The sequence below is a fragment of the Ammospiza nelsoni genome, chromosome 1 (genome assembly GCF_027579445.1).
Source record: "Ammospiza nelsoni isolate bAmmNel1 chromosome 1, bAmmNel1.pri, whole genome shotgun sequence".
Classification (NCBI taxonomy): domain Eukaryota; kingdom Metazoa; phylum Chordata; class Aves; order Passeriformes; family Passerellidae; genus Ammospiza; species Ammospiza nelsoni.
In genome coordinates this window covers 17,001,315-17,024,253 of record NC_080633.1, presented here as the reverse complement: position 1 = coordinate 17,024,253, position 22,939 = coordinate 17,001,315, and the positions used below count along the sequence as shown (strand labels likewise).

Here is a 22,939-nt window from a genome sequence, read left to right as displayed (position 1 = left end):
CATTTACTTTATTTACCAAGTTGATCACTGATCAGTTGAGCAGTCTTCAAAAGTGCTTACTCTGAAGTCTGACTTCGTTAAAAACCAACTGTGGTTAATTAAATTTTCTTCAAAGGATGTTTACATCACATCAGTAAAGAGATTGTTCAGTATCTGTGATCCTTCAATGCATGCACAACAGAGTTATGAGGAAGTGGAACTCCTTGTGTTCAGCATCTTTATGGAAGCAAGAAGCAGCTGGTGAGTTTGGGAAAATAGGGGGCTGATGGGGGAGAGGTTTATGGAGAGCCTCAAGTGGCTTATGGAAATAAAGACTGCTCTTCCCAGTAGAGGAAGCCTGGAATTATTTCTCTTTTCTCAAAATATAAAACACACCTGACTAGCTGAAAGCGAGGAATCAATTGTTCTCTCTGGACTTGGAAGTTACCTGCCCATAGAAATGTCAGGTTTGCTGGTGCTTTTCAGAAACATTTGGTTTTAGCACTGCCATAGTTTAACTCCAGTAGGCCACAAACTACCAGGTAGCCACTGGTTAAATCCCTCCCCTTCCCTCTCCTGGTGGCATAAGCATAAGAAGCAGAAAAAAGTAAAACTTGTTGGTAGAGATAAGAACAGTTTAGTGATTGAAATAAATAATAACAGTAGTAATAATAATCAAATAATATATTAATAATATAATTGTAATAGTATTATTAATATAATTGTAATAGTAATAGTAATGGGGAGAGAGAGAAAGGAATAAAACCCAAGAAAAACAAGCCACACTTATTACAATTCCTCACTACCCACGGAGCCATCCCAGCCAGCCCCAAGCAGCAATTGGCAGCTCCAGGCCAACCCCCCCCAATTTATAAATGGAGCATGATGTTCTAGGGTATGGAACAATCCTTTGATTATTTCAGATTAGCTCTTCTGGCCATGCCCTCTCCCAGCTTCTTGTGCACCTGTTCACTGGCAGAACATAGAAAATTGAAAACTCCTTGATTTAGAGTAAGAACTAGAAGCAACAAAGAAACCATCAGTTTGTTATCAACTTTGTTCTCACACTACATCCAAAACACAGCACTGTACTAGTTAGTAAGAAGAAAATTAACCATCTCAGCTGAAACCAGAACAAGCATGCAAAAGAAGAAATGTTTGTTCTTATCTTTTAGATGTCCCAGTTGTGCTTCACAGCTTGATTACTAGAAACCAGGGTAAAATAGTATTGAACTTAAACCAACAGAAGTGGATTCAACACTGCCTGGGATTGCTGCTTCTTCAGAGGAGGCCACTGAGCAATACACAAAAAACTTGATGCTGCCTTATTTTTAGGCAAGCAGTAGCACAGAAATACGATAAAACTCCAGGTGTTTGTAGAAACATGTCCTCAGAGAGATTAAGTGATATGTAGACACTTGGCACACTCACACTGGATATCACAAACCTGTTTGATCTGGGATGTACAACAGACTGGTAGCCCCTCTGTGCATCATTTGCTCTTTACCTGAATCATTTCTCTGAGTGTCCCAGTGCCTTTTCTGCAGTACCCATTATGATCCCAAGAATTCCATTGCCTGTCTGTATATTTCTGCTGCTGAGAAGTTTTGAACCTGGGACTGTCAAAAGGTCTTTCATTGCCAGGTCTGGGCTACTCAGAGGACATAGGGGCAAAAACACAAACACTGAGTAAACCTGGCATTTTTCTGAACTTAAATATCATTACTACATTTGTCAAATAAAGAGAAAGGTCAGGTGCAGAACATCTGTCATGGTTTAATCCCAGCTGGCAACTAAGACTTGCACAGCCACTCACTCTCTAGGGGATGAGGGAGTGAATTGGAAGAATAAAAGTCAGAAAACTTATGGGTTGAGATAAAGACATTTTAACAGTTAAAGGAAAAAGCTGCATGCAGAAGCATAGCAGAATAAGGAATGAATTCACTGCTTCCCATTGCAGGCAGGTGTTCAGCCATCTCCAGGACAGCAGGGCTCTATCACATGTGTAACAGTGACTTGGGAAGACAAACGTCATCACCTTTTCCTTCCTTCCTTTGTCTTCCCCCAGCTTTGTATACTGAGCATATGATCTGGGATTTCCTATGGGCTGGATACAGTTGGCTGTCCTGGTTGTGTCCCCTCCCAACTCCTTGTGCACCCCCAGCCTCCCTCCTGGTGGGGTGAGGAGCAGAAAAGGCCTTGACACTGTGTAAGCACTGCTCAGCCATAGCTAAAATGTCCCTCACTTTTCAACAGTTTCCAGCACAAATCCAAAACACAGCCCCATCCCAGCTACTGTGAAGAAATTAACTCTACTCCAGAAAAAACACCATAAGCTCCATGCATTAAAATAAAACTAATAAAATTGCTTTTATGGAACAGAGAAGAAATGTGAAAATTTCAACTACTGCCACTTATTGTAGTATCACTTACATTTGTCTCTTGAAAATTTTATTTCCCCCTGCAGTTTTTACAGTGTTCACATAACATTCAGCAAAGCTGAAAGCAGTGGGAGTATCACTTCCCTGTGTCAGTGCAATGAGCTGTGAGCTGCATGTTTGCATTTGGGGCATTTCTGTGAAAGGGTGGGGACAAGGAAGTGGGTTTTGCTTACAGCAAGCTTCTCCATTCTTTTCAGTGGGGAGTTCCCAGTCCCAGAGCCATTTCTCAGCAGTGGTGCCTCCTGCCTGTGAGCACTTCCCGAGGCTGACACCCCTGAGCTGTGCAGCTGGGACGGGCCAAGGGCAGCAGAAAGCCCTCTGCCCATCGTGCCCCATCTCCAGGGTGCCTTGTTTCCACTGACCACAGGAGATCCCTGCACTACTGCAGTGGCATTGGTCCAACAGCCAGCTCTCTTCAGGTATGAATGAGTAAGATCACTGAAGAAATCACTGGCAAGGGTATCACTGAAAAACCAGGTTTAACATTAGGCAACAGCACAACAAAGTTTGTTGACAAGGTTTACTCTACTACTTATGGAACAGTTAAGACACGCTGAGGAAAAAAAAAAGGAACAAAATATAGTAAATCAAAACAGAAATGACCTGAGAGCTATCTATGTGTGTTTGAATGTGTGTATTTAGTTGCATGTGACAAAGGATAGAAAAGAATACAACATAAAAGATTGGCAACACTCAAATGTAACAGTACTTAAATTTAGCTTATATCTTAAATGTAACTTATAACTTAACTGTAACAATTTAGTAAAGGAACAACACTTAAAAGCATTTAACTCAGTTTATAACTTAAACTTACTTGCAGGCCTAAATTACTTAGATATCTAAGGTACTTAAATATCTAAGAGAGCAGCATTTCTCCCAGATTTGCTATAGCATGTGTGTACGTGTGTATGCCCACAGACATAAAGGTCAGTGCAAGGTACCTGTGAAAAATCCCCCCTTTGGATGCTTTTGCACCTCCTCAGTGTGTGAAGGGTTGAGCCTTGAGGAGTGGGGCTTTTGGTCCAGGATTCATTAAATCATTCAGTCATCCTCCAAGTACAGCAAAGCTCAGAGTTGGCAGGCTCTGAGAGGCCCCACTCAGATGGAGGCCACTGGTCACAGCCCACTGCTGCTCCAAGACTCATTTTGGACCACTGTTTATGGGGCTGCAAGAGTGGGGCTTTCTTCGTAGCAGTGCTCCAGCCTGGCCACACTACAGGTCAGCAGACTTTCTCTGAAAGTGTGAGAACAGGGATAGGATGCTATGGAGGCAAGGAAAATAGTTTCCAAGGCTTCTCATGAAAAACCCTGGAGCTAGTTAGACAGCAGTAGGTCCTAGGAACAGACAGTGTTTCTGATAAGCTCAAGAAGAGCTGAGCCCAGGTGCTGTTCATCAAGGCTGAGGCCTAATGAGCATTTTTCAGCTGGCAGTGCAGCCTGAGAAAGAGAGGGAAACGCACCAACACAGTGCTCCATTGCCTTTGTTGAGCAGACCTCCATTAACTGTTAAAGACACTTAGACAATCATCTCTCATGTAAGTGGATCCTTAGACCATCTAGAGTGTGTGGGCAGTTTTAGGTAAGGAGGCTTCAATTTATGTGTGCAGATTTATTTGACTCTGCAGCAGACTCCCCCCTCACAGTTCACATGCCAGGACTTCCATAAAATCTGTTTAGAAGAATAATGTCTTCTAAAGGATATTCTACTAGTAAAACAAAAATTTGTCTGTCCAGATTCTTCTGGGTCATTCTAAGGTTACAGAATGATAAAAGCAAGATTTTAGGGAGAGGCAAATTGCCAGGAACTATTTAAAATCCCTTTGCTGTCTCATGCATTATTGTGAATGGGATGAGTTTAAAACAAACCCAGTAAACTGAAAAGCAACAAACTCTTTCTACCTGACTAGGGAGGAGAGTTGGCATGGAACAGAACCTCAACAGGCAGGTAGGCATGCCAGCTCTGTGGAGAACGTGTTTACAGCAGTATATTGCCATTCCCATCCTAAAGTCTCCCTGAACAGGTGTAATTACCTGCCTTTCTCACTTTTGTGATTACCCTCAGAGATAGTTCTTGTCATGCAAGGGAGCATAACCCTGGTGGGGAATGCCCTGCTGAGGGGCAAGTGAGGTAATTCTCCCTTAGGGACACAGTGGGTCAAGTCTGTCTTGTGTTCTTCATGCTTTCACCTGGAGCAACATGATATCTGTCTGTGAATGGAATCTTCTCAGTGATTTTGGAGGTTCTAAGGGGTATTTTTGATTTTCCTTTGGCTTTTTTGTTGTTTTTTTAGATTATGTGGATGATGGGCTGTGGAGGTTCAGGGACATCACACTATAACCAATATGATCCAGTGAAGCCAGATTTTTTATCCCAAAAAAGACTATATTTATAATAAATCTCTACTCTCCACGTGTCTCTAGCTACTACAAGATTGGTTAATCCTAGGTGTTCATGCTCCTAAATTAGAATGCTGATTGGATCACCTAATTTTTCACGCGTCTTGCTGTGGTCATCTGGCCCACCCATGACTCACTTTTTTCTTACTTTCCCAAGCTTGCTGGCAAACTTGCTGAGTCCTGATGACTCTTCTTCTTGTATCTCTTTCAAGGATATACTGACCCTATTTCTGAATATGTCCATTATTCATTGTTTGTGAACGTTTCCATTGTCCATTAGTACAAGCAGGCTGGATTGTGCATCACCTGAATATGGCCATTGTCTAGCAAGAACTCCTCAATCTGCAAAAAACTCTCAACAGTTCCCCATTTTTTTTGCACAAGCCAGACTGATTTAAAAGTATGGTCAATTATTTTCTGCACACAGCATAGTAAGAAAGGCACTATAAGCAGAATTGAAAAATGAATACAAAGAGTCATAATGCCAAAGCATACTAAGTGCTTGAGCCAGCCTGTTATTCCCCAGGATTTCGGCCACTCATCAAAAGAATTCTCAGCAACTGTGAGCTTTTTCATATTCTCCTTAAGCAATGACAGTTTCTTGTGAATAGATTCAGAGTGGTCAGAAAGATTCATGCAACACATCCCTTCAAAATCTTCACACCCATGTCCTTGTGCTAGCAACAAAAAATCTATAGCAGCCCTATCCTGTAATACAGCGTGGTGTATGCTATCTACATCGGGGTAAGCTCATTCAGTATTGCAGATGTAATGTTAATTTGTTTTCCTGTCCAACAAGCCAATCATTTTAATTGTGTAAGGGCCTGTGATAAAGCTACTCCTGCTGTAAAAAGTGATGCCAGTATAACCGAAGGCCTATTCCACAATTCTACATTATCCTTACAGTCTGAGCCTAATAGATACGCACTGCGTTTTGGACGTTGGAATTTCTGCCTGATGTCAAGAATCTTTTGAATGCTAGGGGCAAACGGTGTCAATTTCCCAAAATAGCACAGTCCTCCTAATGCTTTCTGAGGAATTGCAGGCCAAGCTCTATCTCCACGAATAAGAAAAACTCCAGGAGGTAATATGCTTGCTGATTTTTGTTTTAGGGATACAGACCATGTCCAATTGGTACAGTATGCTGTAGCATTGTAATACCATGAAGAAACAGAAGATATCCAAGAGCTATTATCTCCAGGTTTTCCTGACTTCTCCCTAATCAGGTCTTTACCCTTGTAATACTCAAAGAACCAACAATAATTTCCTGGCACTGATCCTAAAATGTCCAATTCCTGTGGTTCCTGACTTGTAGTATTTAAACCTTGAGCGATTGTAAATGCCTGAGCTCCTAAAGGATTTCTAGGGATTTTTTGTTTTTCACACCAATCTTCTGTGATCATCCCATTTTGATTAGTACACCAATTTGACCAGGCCTTACTTAAGTTGCCATAAATTTGAGCTCTGGTCCAATTTACGAATTCTTCCATAGAGTCTAAGGGCATTCCAATTAAACAGGTGCAAAATGGATCTGAAGGTGTAGCTAGCGATAAGCAGAAAGATTCTTGCCTCGTTCTGTTAGCCTGTGTAACTGACGTGTTAGCTCGCTGCTCTATATCGTATACTCCCTGCGTATCCTTAATCACTGCACTAAGCAACATTGTTAATATTTGCCAGACTGCTGCCTTCGTCGATCACGCCTGCGCTTTGCTCAAATTGCTTTAGCCTGCTCCCACTCAAAATCTCTAAAGTGATGTATTTGTGGTATTGCTATTCCTACTCCACATTCAGTAGCTATTATCATGCTCTCTAGTACAATTTGGTTTACTATAGCAATTAAAGCAAGGTTAAACTGCACCGACAGTAACAATCTTTGCTCATATACTTCTATCAAAGATGCATCCTGGAGAAAACTTTTGATATCCTTCTGAGTTACGCCCTAAAAATTTAGCTAATGCTGCTTTCAGGGTAATAGTGTTAAGTGTGTAAATGCAGTTATTGCATGTTAGGTTAACAGGCCTAAATTTTTGCTTTTTACCTCGAACCACTGCTAAATTATGTTCTTGACGAACTTGTCACCAAGTTTTTAAGTTACACTTTGTACAATGAACCTTAAGCCACAGCTTACATGCACAACCATGCAGATAACAAGCATTTTCTATCTGATTTACAACTTGTGATGAAAGTGAAGGTAAAACAAGTCTGTCTATATCTACCCTGTGTGTATTAAGCCTCTATGGAATTGCTAGTACTCCCTCAGCATACTCCAGCAAACTTGGTGGATATTCTGACCATTGTTCAGCTGTCAGGTGTTGAAGAATCAGATTCAGGGCTGTCTGGAATCGGTGCTTTTGCTGATTCTCCGCCTCTGGACACAACATGTGTTGATGACGATGGTTTCAGATAGGGCTTCACCCACTTGGCTGGAACCCAATGAATGCCTTTATCTGTAAGTAAGCACATATAACCTCTTCCTCTTAATTTGACTGTAGCTGGTCCTTCCCACACCCCTGTTTCTGGACTTTTGAACATGACCTGAATGCTGTCAGGCAATTCCTCACTTGGATTATGTGTTAGGCCATGATGCACAAGAATAGGTGGATCACCCCTATCTCCTGTTCTAAGGTAATTAAGCACAAAAATGGCTTTAGCTCTTTTTTCCTCAGGGAATAACCCTGTAGTTCCCCCTTTTTGTTTTTCCAGCATACCCTTGAACATCTGACGGACACGCTCAATAATTCCCTGATCAGTAGGATTGTGAGGAATACCAGTGTCATGTCAAATACCCCATAAATTACAGAAATGCTTGAATCTTAAGGAACAGTAAGCAGGACCATTGTCAGTCTTAATTGCTAAGGGGATACTTAATATGGCAAAGCAATTGTAGAAACGATTCTCAACATGATGTGCTGTCTCACCTGTGAAGCCCATATAACACAAGAATAGGTATCAATGCAAACATGTACAAACTTTTTCTGACCAAATTCTGCTACACGAGTTACATCCATTTGCCATAATTGCAAGGGTTGAGTACCCCTAGGGTTAACACCAGTGCCTAAACCAATGCCATCTCGTTGACAATCAGGACAGGATCACACAATACCAAAAGCATCAGTAAGGGTAATACCAAATTGTGTAACTAACATTTTTGCAGACTGATGAAGAAATGCATGAGAAGTTTTAGCTTGCTGAAATTTAACAGAGTTTGGCATTGGCCAGAGAGGCTACTAATTGATCAGCTTGAGCGTTACCTTCAGACAGACCAGGGAGAGCTTGATGACTACGAACATGAGTAATAAAGTATTCCTGCCATCATTGATTTAGGTTTTTAAAGCAATTGGCTTAAAAGGGAATACAAATACTCATTACTCACCTCCTTAAGTACTGCTCTTTCAAGGTGTTGGATACAGCCAACTACATAAAGGGAATCAGAAACAATGTTAATGGCCTCATTATGCCAATTTTGAAAAGCTCAAATCACAGCTTTCAATTCTAATGTCTGCAATGTATCTTTTACCTGACCAAAAATGACATGCTTTTTCCACACTTTGTCTTGCTGCCAAGTGCAGGCAGCCATTTTTGACCTTTTACCTGCACCTGTAAATACTGTCTGCTCAGACACTGGACAGTCAGGTCTCCAAGGTCTGTCCTCCAGATGCTGATGCTCCAATAAAGATAACACCCGTTGCCATGGATAAGTATTGTGAACTTTACTGTCATATCCAGCCAAAGCTATCTTTAAAGAAGCTATCTGTAAAGAAACAGAATGCCTCATTCTCCATTCAAGATACCAGTTACCTAATGGTACTACAATTGCATATGGTTCATGTCCCCAGATTTTCAATATTCTCCCTCTGCCCTTCATAATCAAATGAGCAAAAAGTTCTAGTCGAGTGGTAATATTTCTAGATTGTTTTACAGGTAAACATACCCATTTCAAAATAACTAAAGGATTAACTAGAGTTTTAACCCATTGACAAATCAAGGCAAAAGGATGCTTGGCACAATTGTCATCCTCCTTGCTCTGATTGATGATCATCAGTTGAACTGGAACCTCGATCAGATGATGTGCATGCAATGTAGCAACCTTTGTGGGAATGTGATCCAAGGCCTGCTGTTAAAAAGGCTGTGTAACAATGGTAGCTTTTAACTGGCTTAACAGATCCCTACCAAGAAAACCTAGTAAAGTACCAGGAGTTTGCATGACATAAGGCCTTGTAGATACATTCACTCCACCTGGGAAAGTAAAAGTAATTACTTCCCTGCTCATCTGAGTTGCCTCAGTCCCTCCAATACCTGCAATGCCTAAGGTAGTATCTACCAATGCCCAATTTTTTGGCCATATTGTGTTTGAAATGATGGTTACATCTGCTCCAGTGTCAATTATTAGTTTCTTTGTAATAGAATCACCATTAGGATGTGTCAGAGTTACCTGTTTGTCTGGTTTACCTCTTGTGATGTCCATGGCCCAATATACTTCTGGTTTACCTGTGGAACCAAAACTTCCTGTTCCCTGTTCCTTGTAGCCTGTACAGGGGACACAAAATTTAGAAAGAACAAGCTAAGCAATTAGCGAACCTTTGGGAATAGATACAAGAGGGAAAAATGTTCTAACCATAATTTTAACAACCCCTTGATAATCTGCATCAATAACCCCAGGAATTACATCCAATCCCTTTTTACTGGCAGATGATCTCCCTAACAGAAAAGCACTAAGCCCATCCCCCAAGGGTCCTTTTACATTAGTATCTATCAGATGCACAGCAGAGTCCATGATGGTAACATCTACTGTGGTTTGCACATCCACTCCGGCGCTTCCAGAGTTGATGATCTGAGTGAGTAAAATCCTCCTCCTCCTCCTCCTCCGTGGGAGGCTGAGCTATCCAGGGAGCCCTCCGTACTTGTTTCATGACACTGGAGAGAAGGTGTTCTGAGACCTGTTTCCCTGGAACCAACAGGCTTTAGTATTGTGGTTATCTTTTTTGCAGATAGAACAAAATTTTTTCATAGCTGCAGAGTGACACTGACTCCTAACATGCCTGATTTTACCACATCCAAAGCACTTAATGTTCTTTCCTTTGGCTTTCTTCTGCAGTTTAGAAAGCAATGGTTTGACTGCATCCTGGACTGCAGCAGCTACATAGGCTGCTTTTTGTCCTTCTGTAGTTCTAGCCATAAGTTCCAGCATTTCTGTAACATCAACTCCCTTCTTTAATGTTCCCAAAATCTGCCAAGTTTTATCATTAGCATTGTCAAAAGCAATTAAATATTAAACAATTTTACCTTTGTGTCTGAATCCAAATCAGGATGATCATAGATAGCTTCATGCAATCTGTCTACAAATTTATCAAAGTCCTTATTCATTCTTTGGTGAATCTGTGTAAAAGACTTAGTGTGTAACCCATCTGGAAGTGCAAGGATAGCATTATATGCTAGTTGTTGGCTCATCTGTAAGACTTGATCAAGACTTGTAAGACTCCTAGTCTGGGCAGTGGCAGTAGCCCAGGGCCCTTGACCAAGTAACTGTTGTGCTGTTAAACCATACAGAGGATCACCCTGCACTCTAGGTCTTGCTGCTTCCTGAGCACACTTTTCCTCTCAGCTTATATGAAACATCACCTGTTGATGGGGTGGCATTATAAGTCTTATTAGGGTATACACATCAGCTGGAATTAATGTGTTAGATGTAAAAATATACTGCAGGAGTGACTGTGCAAGTTGGGATTTTAAACCAAATAGTGAAATTGCAGCTCTTAACCTTTCTAAAATCTTCCAGTCGAAAGGTTCCCAAACTCTACCTGCAGCATTAGTTACTACAGGAAAAGCCTCTACATCATTTGAGAGAAAAGTCCCTTCTACAATAGCTTCTGTAATAACTCCCTTCCACTTTCGTTTCTGAGTTGCTTCTATTTCAGGGTCACATTCCAACTCTAATTCCACATTCTTTACAGCATGAGAGGGAGGATTTCGTTTAACCGGCTCGAATGCTGGCTCAGAGACAAACTGAGAGGGTGGTAACCGCTTCCCTGGGTAGGTTCTGTCTGAACCTACTATCATTGGCAAATCCATTTTCTCAAAAGAATAGTCTCTTTTGGGGACAACTGAATCCTTTTGTTAAATTACCAATTTTTGCAAATTGTCCACTAAAGATTTTAAATTCTCTTCAATTGAAGTATTATTTATAATAACATCTCCTTCCTTATCCTTTTCACTTACAGTATGTTTAGTTTCTAAGTTACTGTTATCAACAATTTCTTCACTCTGAGTACAACTGTCCTTTGTTCTGCAGACTAACCCCACCCAAAGAGGCAGCAGCTTCCTCATTCTTGCTCTGAGCTGGAGGAGCAGTGGGTGTAATGCTCAATTCTGAGCTGAGGGGTTGCGGGTTACATGAAGGAATATCTAAGGTGGTAGAAAACAGTTGCTGAACCGAAGTTGCCGGAAATGCCTGAGGCTGTTCTGACTCAGAGGCAAGGGCTGCACAAGCCGCAGCAGCAGCTTGCTTCTCTGCCTTTAAGGCTTGTAACACCTCTATGATAGTTTTCCACAAAGTAGCATATTTAGACGCCTCTTTTGCCTCACTCCCGCCAGAGGCAACACAGTCCCACAACATCCGCCCCACAACTTCCCAGGTCAAAATCTCAAAAGCAACCTGTGCTCCTGCTATGAGATTATGGTCACACGCCCAGTGTAATAGTCCCTTCAAATTGGAAGCATCATACTTTTGTTCTCTCTTGGAGAGGATACGTTGGAGGAGTTTCTGAACACCTTCCCTTTCATGTTCGGACCCCATTTCCTCCCCGGCCGCTCACCTTGATCAGGGCGAGATTCAACTCGTCTATGACTGGAGCTCCAGGAACCTTTTCCTCTCACCAGGGCAGTGAGGATACTTTCCACCAGCTTCTCTGCTCCTCGAGGGTTGGCTCCGATCCTCTTCACAGCAGCCAAATTGCCAACCTTGAGTCCCTTTAGTGCTATGACATTGGGCCTGCCTGCACTCTCCACCAGAAATGCGGGGTGCGGAGGTTCAGGACATCACACCATAACCAATATGATCCAGTGAAGCCAAATTTATTATCCCAAAAAAGACTATATTTATAATAAATCTCTACTCTCCACGTGTCTCTAGCTAATACATGATTGGTTAATCCTAGCTCTTCATGTGTCTAAATTAGAATGCTGATTGGATCACCTAATTTTTCATGTGTCTTGCTGTGGTCATCTGGCCCACCCATGACTCACTTTTTTCTTACTTTCCCAAGCTTGCTGGCAAACTTGCTGAGTCCTGATGACTCTTCTTCTTGTATCTCTTTCAAGGATATACTGACCCTATTTCTGAATATGTCCATTATTCATTGTTTGTGAACGTTTCCATTGTCCATTAGTACAAGCAGGCTGGATTGTGCATCACCTGAATATGGCCATTGTCTAGCAAGAGCCCTGCAATTGCAAAAACTCTCAACAGCGGATGAGTATGCAGTTGGCAAAGATTAGGTAGATTAATTTTTTATGAACTAGGTTGTAAAGAAGTACCATTTACTTTGACTCTGAACTGTTTATACAGCTTTCATCATCAATCAGTAGTAGTTTATTGTGCTCAATATTTCCATATAATAAGGAAACATAAGTCAATATCTTTTCAGGAGCTGTTTTATTTATGTGTCTTCCTTATAAAGCCTGTGTAATTAAGGTAATAGGCAGTTATAAGCTTAATATATTTTCCACTTTAACTGTATAACACTAAATATTATGAATGTTTGTATTTTACCTTTAAAAGAGAAACTGTTTTTACATGGGGCACACCCAGATCACCAAGGCATCATAATGTGGTTTCTTAGTGGTTTTGGAACACAGCAGAGGCAGTCCTTGTCCTCAGTCCAGTCTCTGTCACACCCATAACCATGTCTTGCTTGCTAACAAGTTGAGATGAGGACTGGGAGAAAACACTCTAAAAGGGCCAAACAGGCTAAAATTTAAAGGTATAAAGTGAATTTATTATTAACAGAGTCAGAAGAGAACAATGAGAAGTAAAATAAGCCTTTAAAACCCCTCTTTTTCCCCCAGCCCCTCCCTACTTCCCACTGACAGTGCAGGGAGATTGAGTGGGGGGGTTTTTGTCAGTTCATCACCCAAGATCTGCTCAGGGAAAGAGTCTTTCTTTGACTATGCCATTGGGTCTCTCTCACAGGAGACAGTTCTCTGTTAACTCCTCCAGTGTGGCTCCAATCTCTGGAGCAGCAGTCCTGCCAAAACTGCTGCAAGGTAAGTCTTTCCCACTGGTTTTTCCAAAACTGCTGTGGCGTGGGTCACTTGTCCACGGAATGGAGCCCTCTAAGGATAGGCTGCTCTAGTTTGGAAGCAAGGGTCCTCTTTCTTGATCTCTGGAAGCAGGGGCACTCTCTCTCCATTTGAGTCTCCCACTTGATCACACCTTTCTCCAGTATCCACCCACTCCAGTATTACTACTTCTGCCATGGGCTGCAAGCGGATCTCTGCATCCCCCGCGGACCTCATTGTGGTGTTTACATTTTAGTTAAATGATTTCCTCTGTCTCACCCCTCGAAAATGTACGGTGTGTTCCAAGCCTGTGATCCTCCCCTGAAGTATCATGTATCTGTAATCCCATTGGCCCAAGTCTTATTCTGCGCCCACTTTGAATCTCCCTGTTAAGCTGCATGGGGGAGATTAGATGTTCTCTTGGCCCTTTGCTCCCTAGGCCCTCCCACTCCTCCCCCTTTTCCCCCTTCTCCTTCAGAAACCATGCTGCTCCCGGGGGTGGGACCCCCAATAAACCCTCATCTAATTAGCACCCTCAGAAGCTGTGTGGAGACTCCTTGCCTGTCTGCTGCTACCAGCGAACATACAGCTTAGGGGGCCCCCTGGGGACCCTCAAAAGAACTGCGACACCTCATGGTCTGCAGGGGGACAGCCTGCTTCACCATGGTCCTCACCATGGCTTGCAGAGGAATCTCGGCTCCAGCATTTGGAGCATCTCCTCCCCTTTTTCCACTGATCTTGGTGCCGCCATGTTGTTTCCCCTCAGGTGTCCTCACCTCCTCCTCTTCTCTGACTAGAAGAAAAGCTGTTGCCCGTAGGTACCACTTCCAAAAGTTTCCTCCACTTAAAAGATTCCTGCAGGATCCCACAGTGCCGAGAGGTCGATCTTGTCTAGGTTCCTTGCCAGGAGTTGCTCGCCATACTTTTGCCACCAGCCACGCGGCCCTGCCACCACTGAGGGGGCAATGACGGCTGCTGCGACGCTGGTGCTATTTAATGCCTCTCTTCACGTGGGGCAGGGAAGGAGAAGCTGTGGCTGCCGCCCCTGCCCTTCAGTCTTTGGCACGGCTCTCTAGGAGTGGCCAGGCAGGCAAAGCTTTCTGTGGGCCGTGCCAAGATGGCGGCAGCTGCGGCACATCACCTCATGCTGCCAGGATGGCCCTGGTGGCGGTGCCTTGCCACCCCGGAAGAAAGCTACACATGCGCTGCTTTGATTTTCTTAAATATGTCATCACAGAGGCAATACCAACCTCTCTAACTGGGCTAGCAGCATGTCCATCTTCAGAGCCATCAGAGATTGGCTCTGTCAGACATGGTGGAAGCTTCTAGCAGGTTCTCACAGAAGCCACTTCTGTGGCCCTACCCTGCTACCAAAAGACCAGGCCGTGCCAAATCAACACAAATATCCCTTCCAACTCAAACTATTCTATGACTCTAGGAATGAGAAGGATCCTGCCCTGTTTACTGGGTCTCATGAAACTGGCCAGATATCCACAGGGAACAGAGGCAGTCCCTGGCTTTGCCACACTTGCTCAGACTCTCAGAAGAAACCCACCACAGCAGCAGATTTTGACTGAATGATTTAATAAGCTCTACACCAATTTTTCCAGAATTACAAACACTGGTTACCATCACTTATTTTATTTCCAATGGGTCTATCGTGATATTGGCAACAAATTATGATTGATTTTCACCTACTGCCTTGTCCCCATAGGTTAGAAGATCACCTCATATATTCTTAGCTACTACTCAGTGAAAGCTCCTCTGCTCAATTGATGCATCACAGGATGGGTTGTCACTGATGAACATAATTGAATTTATGGGTTTACAGTTTTTGGACTGATCTGCATAAACATGGGTTTCTTTTTCACTTTGTCCCAAATCAGGCTGTGATTGTCTCTAGCGAATCCCTGCCCTGTCATACCATGGAACATCTCCCAAGTGGTTACTCAGGAGATCCACAAAAGTTCAATAAACTTTGCAAACTGCAACCAACAGACGCTATACACAAACTTCTTAAGGGTACCAGATGTTCAGTCTTAGCTAGAAAACAGGACACCAAGAAAAGGTTTTGAATAGTAAATGGGAGTCAGCTTGGGGTGAGTCTTCCCCAAGGGTTTTTTGTGCTGCATTAGGAACCTAAGCACATTTTGTCTCCTGAAGGCTTATGAGTTACTGCAGTCTGAGACAGTTCTGACCTCTTATAATTTTGCTGTAAAACAGCAAGATTTGAGCCTCTTGGGCAAAAAACTGTCTTCCAGCTCAGTGCTGGGATGAGTTACAGCATCAAGGCAAACAAGGAGGAAATCCAGTCCAATGAGAGTTACTCTTTCCTGCTATGACTGTGTCCTGCAAACATGTAACAGATTCCATTCACCCGATGAAGTGGTCAGTGTTTGTAATAATTTTAATACATTCAGTTAAAAAGTCACACAAAAATGGTAACTGTTGCCCTGTTTCAAGTTTTTCTAAGCCTTCTGATGTTTACATTCTTGTAATGAACTCACTCATGCACTTTACGTAAATAACTTATTGTTTTACATTCTTTTATGGAGGAGGAGAAATTTGATGGACTATTGGTTTGTCCAGTGTCATTGGAAAGGTGGCAGTGTTACTCTCCAATCCACTGTCACTTTTGGAAATCTATAAATGTTGGAGTCAGAAATTAAAGCGCTTTTTTACCTTGGAGAGCTGCGTGTCTGCATCGTTTTATTTCATGTCCTATAGTGACAGATAATTAGCAATATTAAGGTGGTAGTTGAATGTACACAAAGGGAAAAAAAATGCAAATCCATTCTGTGCGGTTTGTTGCTATTTTTCTTACCTGGCTTTTCTGAAGCCTTTGTTGATCTCATGTATTTATTCCTCTACTTTTTATGTCTTATATTTCCTGACAGTCACTGCATTTGAGCCTCCACATAGTAAACATATAAAATCTTATATTTACATAATTCATGGACAGTCCTTGTCATTTCTAAACCTATGCTCTAAACTTATAGATATGGTACTGTGAGGTGAACTGCCAAAGTTTCCAAAAAAAGTTAAAAAAACTGGAATAAAAACAAGACCATGAAGAGCCCCAAACAAAATAACAAGGAACATGATCTTGAAGAATGTCCTAAAGATGTAGGTGCTCGCTGCAGCCAGGACAACTACGCCCAGTATTGTAGAAACTGCACCTTGTAGAACTGGGTAACCCAGCAGGGACAGAGCTTCAATTGCCCTTTTATTGGCCGATGACTCTCCACTCGTAACAAAGGCATAGGAAATATGAGCAGAAAAATCTACTGAAAACCCAATGCAAATGACCAGGTTGATCATGGATATGGAATCGAGGTTGACGTTCCAGAACGTCATGAAACCAGCAACGCCAACTATAACAGAGGCTATAGCAAAGGTCACCCACAAGCAGCACAACGGGTTGGGAATGAGCAGGAGGGACACAATGAGCATGGCCCCGGCAGCAACCACAACGTTCTGAACAGTGTTCTGCACTATTACCAGGTACTGGTCGTAGTAGATGAAGGCTGGGTGATACACCTTCAGTGGAATGCTGCACTGCTTGGCTGCCTCTCTTAACTCATTGAGGAGGTTCTTCTCATCCACGGCTGATGTCACGTTCACTGTCTGGATGAAGAAACGTGAAGCCTCTATTTCATCCTGAGTCTTGTTTATGTCCCACTCAAAACTGGGACGAGCACTGAACAGTATATTTAAGTTATTTAAGAAGTCAGTTTTACTGTTTATATTTATCAAACCCCGTTTGTCAAGTTCTGTGTATACTCTCAGCCACGACTCTGTGAGGTTCTTGTCTACATAGGAAATGTTCTCTAAATTCTGTGCACAGCTCTCAATACCAAGACGCACCGACTCGTTCCAATAATCTACGCTCTCAGTAATGGCAACCATGACCCTGGGTCCATATGTGGAGAAGTATTTGTCATCATCATCATAGTATGGAATAATGTAGGAGGCATCATTTGCCAGATTTCGGAGATCGATGCCTTCCCTGATCTGAGTACACCCATAAATGCTGCCAGCCAAATATGCTCCGTAGAGCAACACCATGAGCACCTTGCTCCATTTATTTGTAAAAAAAGGGCCATAATACTTCTTAAAGAAGACGTTCATTGGATGGTCACCTTCTGGCTCAGATGGCTGCCTAGAAGAGCTGCCGATACAGCAAGCATTGTACAAGCAGGAGTTCTCAGCCTGATCTTTACCTACATCCACATGCATACAAGTCAGCCAGTGCCGGTTCCCTTGCTCCCTTTTGTGATTTAATACCAGAACTGCCCCAAAGAAGGTCAAGGTATATACATAGCAGAAGATAAAAGCTGTCCCTGTATAGAGGCAGAAAGACCTCACGGATGGAAAAGCAGTCCAGGTGCCAATGAAGAAGGCCAAAACATCTGTCAGAGTGGTGATGGTCACAGAAAGTGCTGCCTCTGAATAAGTCTCAGCCAGCAGAGATTTAACATTGGATTTCTCTTTTTTCCTTAAACTTTGTTCCCAGGAAGCAATCATGATGAACATGTCATCAACACCAACCCCTGCAAGAGGAGAGACTGTTAACGCTGCACTGCAAGTGGCAGCTTCCACCAACACCCAACCAAACTACAACATTAATTACATTTCATTCTGCATAAAATCTGGAAAAGGAAGTTGGGTGACTAACACTGCTTGAGCACTGATGCAAGTTACAAGAGAATCTGGAAAACAGATCCTTTGTGTGTGGCTGAATGTATTACCTTTCAGCACCTCCTGGAGACCTGATGGGCTGTTGATCCCTCAGCAACTCTGCTGAAGGACTGAGCACACCTACTGCATCTCTGACAAGTGTCTTGTAGCTGATGTCTATGATGCAGGGACAGAGATTTCAAAGCATCGCATATTCTGATGTTCAACTATTCTTACCACTGGAAGCATCCCCTATTACCTCTGGAATCTCTTTTTCAGCACTGCAGCAACTTACAGCAATAATGTCTTGCTCTGCCTTCAGAAGGCAGGAAGAGCAGTTGCTACCACGTGGGAGAAGAGTGATTCCAGTTTTCCAGTGGCTTACTTTTTTTACGCTCTTTGCCCTCCACTTCTCTCCAGTTTATTTTCCAGCACTTATTCACTATTTATTACTCATTTTGGTTCACCTCTATACTGATGTGCTCAAAAATATTACCTGACAGGTCCTTGGGAAAACCTGCCAGGAAGACTGGATCCTGGTTTTGGGTGTTTGCTAAGATGCAAATGAGCTGAAGTTCAAAAATGAAGAGCCAATGGGCTTCTCTCACCTCTGCTAACTCTCAAGATTATTATCTCACACCTTTCAGTATTTTGCCATGTTGTCAAGGGCTCTTCTATTCACTGAAAATTAATCACACAGAAGGGAAAGCAAGGCTGGGTGAATAGCGGAGTGAGATTTAGCCGAGCACAGAAGATGAGATGAAATCATTACCTGCTACCTGAACAGGCAATTGCCAGTAAACATGCAAAGATTAATTAAGCAGCACATCAAAAGGTACTACTGGTGGTAGTGGAGCCAGGCTGCTTCGGAAAGCAAGCAGCCCTCAAAGCAAATCCTCTGCTGTACTGAGAATTTGTTTGCTTTAACGCAAGGAAGACAAAAGTCTGTGTCTTATATCTGAAGATCTGAAGAGACTGACTTAAGCCCTTTCCCAGGTATACAAAAGGGGCTTTTTGGTAATCAGAGCCACTGCAATTGATGAGCAAGCAAAAGTAGATGGAAAAATGCATTAGAATTATGCAAGAAACAAAGAAACAATGCCTGCCCGAAGGAGCATTTGCATTGGACATCTTTGGATGATGCACAGCCTCCGTCAACCTGGGAGCTCCATGTGTTTTCCTCAGCATGAGACCAAGCCCAAGAAAACATCAGATGAATGTATGATACAGGAGACCAGTAAGGATTTTAAAAGCAGTAATTTGTTTGCAGCGACATTATATAGTTGGAAACAATATCTAATTGCAGCAACACTATCAGTACTTGGAAAATTCAGCACTGGCTGTTAAGCAGTCTGTGGAACAAGGATGCAATGATACCATCTTCCTTGGGTTTTTGGGGGGAGCTGCTTGCACAAATGGTGCATCATTTCAGTTGTGCGGCTGACTGAGACTGCTTTGTACATACATGTTATACTGCAGAGGATCAATCATCCTGGCCACACTTCCAGGGACACTAGAACAATGCCAGAAGTCCTAACCTTACAACTCTCCCACTTACAGTCTTCCTGCTGTAGCAGGGGATCCGGATCAGGCCTTGTCTTCTGGGGAAAGCTGCCCTTGCAGCACCAGAACCCATCTCCAGTCCCACTGTGGCACACGGAGCTGAGCTGAGCTGAGGGGCTTGCCCACCTCCATAGGTGCTCTGAGGGGGCTGCACCTCTGGCTATCTCCTACACTCACTTCAGGAGAAAATGTTGTATCATCTGACATTCACATCATAAAAGACTGACACCATTAGGTTGTTTTACCTTCACTCTGGTCTTTGTATCTGAATACACTCACTTTTTCTACTTACCCAGAATGAGGAATGGTGCATTTGCTACAGTGACCACAAACGGCACTCCACAGAACAGCAGCAATCCAAAGCTGCTCAATACAGCTAAGCCAGAAGAAAGCACTCCACAGCTTGCAAGCCAGGTATTATTTCTTATACAGCTCAGTCTGAAAATATTTCAAGGAATACCTTAGTTATGTTTCATATATTTCCCAGACAATACCCTGTCTGAAGAGAACACCTGATGAATGATGCTTTGAGAGATCCTAGGTGTCAGCAGTGGACAAGATTAATTTCTCTAGGAGGGAAGCATTCAAGTTAGTCCTGTCTACACTGAAGACTTATTCAGGTATTTATCTAGTATTTACTATGAACCCCATCTAAGCAGTTAGGAAATATGCACAGATAGACAAGAAAAAGCAAAGAAATACCTTTTACCTATTATTAAATGTCATTGTTATATTGTTAAATATTGCTAAATCATCTTATATGATTAAATGGCACTGGAAGCCTGCAGTTTCAAGAACGCCTTCACTCGGCAAGAGCAGAAACCAACTGGAGGAAGGTAAACAAGAGCAGAGATCATGGCACATTGAGCCATAGCTTAGAGACATTTTACCTTAGGCAAGAGACGATTGCAAAGGTTATTGTCAGGAAATATGTTATGGAGAAGAGGGGGATCACACTCTTGGTATTTCCTTCAAACTCTTGTTGTCTGGACAGCGAGGTAAAATAAGTCACCTGCGTTAAAACAACAAGAAACGATAAAGCACTTTCCCTCTTCTTGTTCTTTGTACAAACGCACAGGTAAGGCCAAACATCACGTTAGCAGAGGAGCATTGCCGTGGCCCTCGCAACCCCTCCGCCTTCTTCCGCCACCGTCCCTTTCCTTTCCATCCCGCGCCGGGGCTGCTCGGACGTTTCGGGCTCGGCGGCTCCGCACGGCCGTACCCGGCGCCTGCGTTACCTGAATGGAGCCGAGGCGCAACTCCGCCACTTTGGACGAGATGTTCTGCAGGAAGCCCTCCAGCCACTGCCGGCTGTCCTGCGCCTCGGGGCCGTCCTCCCGCAGGTAATACTGCAGCTTCAGGGCCCGCGCCCTGAGCACCCGCCCGCCGTCCGTCTCCACGCCGCCCAGCGCGGTCCCCAGGAAGATGCTGTCGTTGACGGGGAAGCGGAGGCTCCTCGGGTCCTGAGGTCCCGCATCGCCCCACCGCGACAGCAGCTCGTTGGGGCTGGCACAGCCGCCGTCGGTGCGGGCGCAGAGCCGCTCGTACTCGGCGTCGTGCACGGTCGCGTTCAGCCGCAGCACCTCTGCCCACGGCGCCGCGTCCAGGACCGAGGCCCCGTTCGTCGCCACGGCGATGAGGGCGGCGTAGGCGCCCTCGGTGGGCAGCCGCGCGGCGGAGAAGCGCTGCGAGTCGTTGGTGGGGAAGTGCCGCCGCACGAAGTCGCGCTCGGCCTTGGCGGGCCCCCACGTGGGCGTGAACTGCCCCTCGATGTCGTTCTCCTGCCGCTGCGGTAGGAAGACGAAGCCGGCGCCCAGCCCGCCCGAGAGCAGCAGCGGCACCAGCACGAAGGGCCAGGGGCAGGCGGCCACGCCGCTCGCCAGCCCTTCGAAGAGCCGGCGCAGCGGCCGCTCCACGCAGTTGGTGTTGCGGTAGGAGCAGCGCTCCGCGGGGTCCCGCGGCCCCGCCATGGGCCAGGCGGGCACGGGCTGCCGGCCGCAGCTCCTCGCCGCGGGCGCGTCCCACGCCGGGGCCCGACCGTGCGGTCTGTGCGGGCGGCGGAGGAGAGGAGAGAGGGAGAGGAGAGAAAGAGGGAGAGGAGCTCGGAGCTGCCCTCTGCCCGTTGGGGCCGTGGAAGCAACGCGGATCTTTCGGAGGTGGGCGCGGCTGGGGCCCGCCCTCGCCGTGACTGTCGAGCTCCCCGGGACAAGCAGGAGGGCAGACCCGGCTCCTTCTTCTGCGCTCCCCCGCGGCCTGCACCTGTGCCGTGTGCTCCCGTTCCCTGGCCCCTCGTTTAACCGTGGCCCGCAAAAAAAGACTTTTTCTGTGTATAGTGAGCTGAACAAACTCACTGGGGAGTCAGATGAGTGCTGGGCCTGTTACAGGGAGGAGGGTACAGGAGATGGGGCGGAGTCAGGTACAGCAGGAGGAAAGAGCATCTGGAATAAAGACTGTGTCATGCACACTTGTCTCCTGAAAGCTCGCATGTAGTGGGTAGCAGGGATTCAAGTAAATTTGGGTCTGCCTCTTGGTATCTAGTGCCTTGAACTCCCTGTAGTAAACAGGATTTAATGTGATCCTTGTGTATATGAACAGAGAACAAGCCTACGGAAGGGACTTCCACAACATCTAACAGAATCAATAAAGCCAGTGTTACAATATTAAGTACAGAACTAGCTTCCATGTTGTAAGAAGAAGAGAGCAGAATTAAAAGGTGAGAGGTGAGGTGTAGTGATCCTAAGCAGGAGACTATTGCCTATTGGGGAGTTAAAAGGATCACATGGCAGTGAGCCTGTGCTGTATGCCCAGCATGGCCCTTGAGCCAGTGTGTGCCTGCAGAATATCCTCAGCCAGCCCATGATACCAGAGGAGCCTGCAAAAGCATCTCCCACTTGGTACCAGTGATCAGAAAAGCTAGACTTCTGTTTCTTTTATCCAAATCTGCTGCAGCTGTTATTTCACCACTAAAGATTATTCTCCTATCTGGGAGCAAAACACAGACAGTGGTGATATGCATCTTGCAGTGTTTGCTCTTTCAGTATACAGGTTTAAAAAGCAGAGGAGTGACAGCAGAAGAAATAACAGACTTTGAAACAAGGGTTAGCGATTCCAGTTGGCAAGTCACAAGAATGTCACTAGTGTGATATGCCACAGCTTTATGCAGTAGCAATCATAGAAAGGATCTTTCCAAGTCCAAAACCTCTTGACACTGGTGACAGTGGTTTGAGTGGCTTCTGGATGAGAAGAACATTAAGCTCAGATATGGCAGTGTGTAATATCAGGTGTCCAGATAATTAGCTAATACCTAACAGGCACTTCTCCTTGCCTTTGAAAGAAGCAACTCTCTTCTCTCCTCTCCTACCAGTACTTGCAGAAAAGTTGTAGGTATTTCTTCTCTCCCATCTAGGGAAGACAGGCTTGACACCTGTGAGTATAAAGGAGCCAGCCAGGCTCTGAGCAAGGTTATATATCTCCTGCTGCACTCAGCACTTAGGGCAGGTTGGATCCTGGTGATTCCTTTTTCCATGCACAGGTGTTCTGTGACAGGTATGTCAGCTCTGAATTTCTCTCTGGGAGGCAGACACTTTGAAGCTATTTCCTGT

The 22,939-nt window shown here is 44.3% G+C and overlaps 1 protein-coding gene across 1 annotated transcript; it reads right to left on the bottom strand.

Annotated features, from left to right (window-relative positions):
* Nucleotides 1-15,483: 15,483 nt before the first annotated feature.
* Nucleotides 15,484-21,307, bottom strand: LOC132083053 (patched domain-containing protein 3). Its single transcript, XM_059487573.1, has 4 exons — nucleotides 20,576-21,307; nucleotides 20,228-20,349; nucleotides 19,630-19,775; nucleotides 15,484-17,647 (listed from the first exon to the last, which is right to left on the bottom strand). The coding sequence occupies exons 1-4, from the start codon at nucleotides 21,305-21,307 to the stop codon at nucleotides 16,047-16,049; spliced, it is 2,601 nt and encodes an 866-aa protein (XP_059343556.1). The 3' UTR covers nucleotides 15,484-16,046.
* Nucleotides 21,308-22,939: the final 1,632 nt, after the last annotated feature.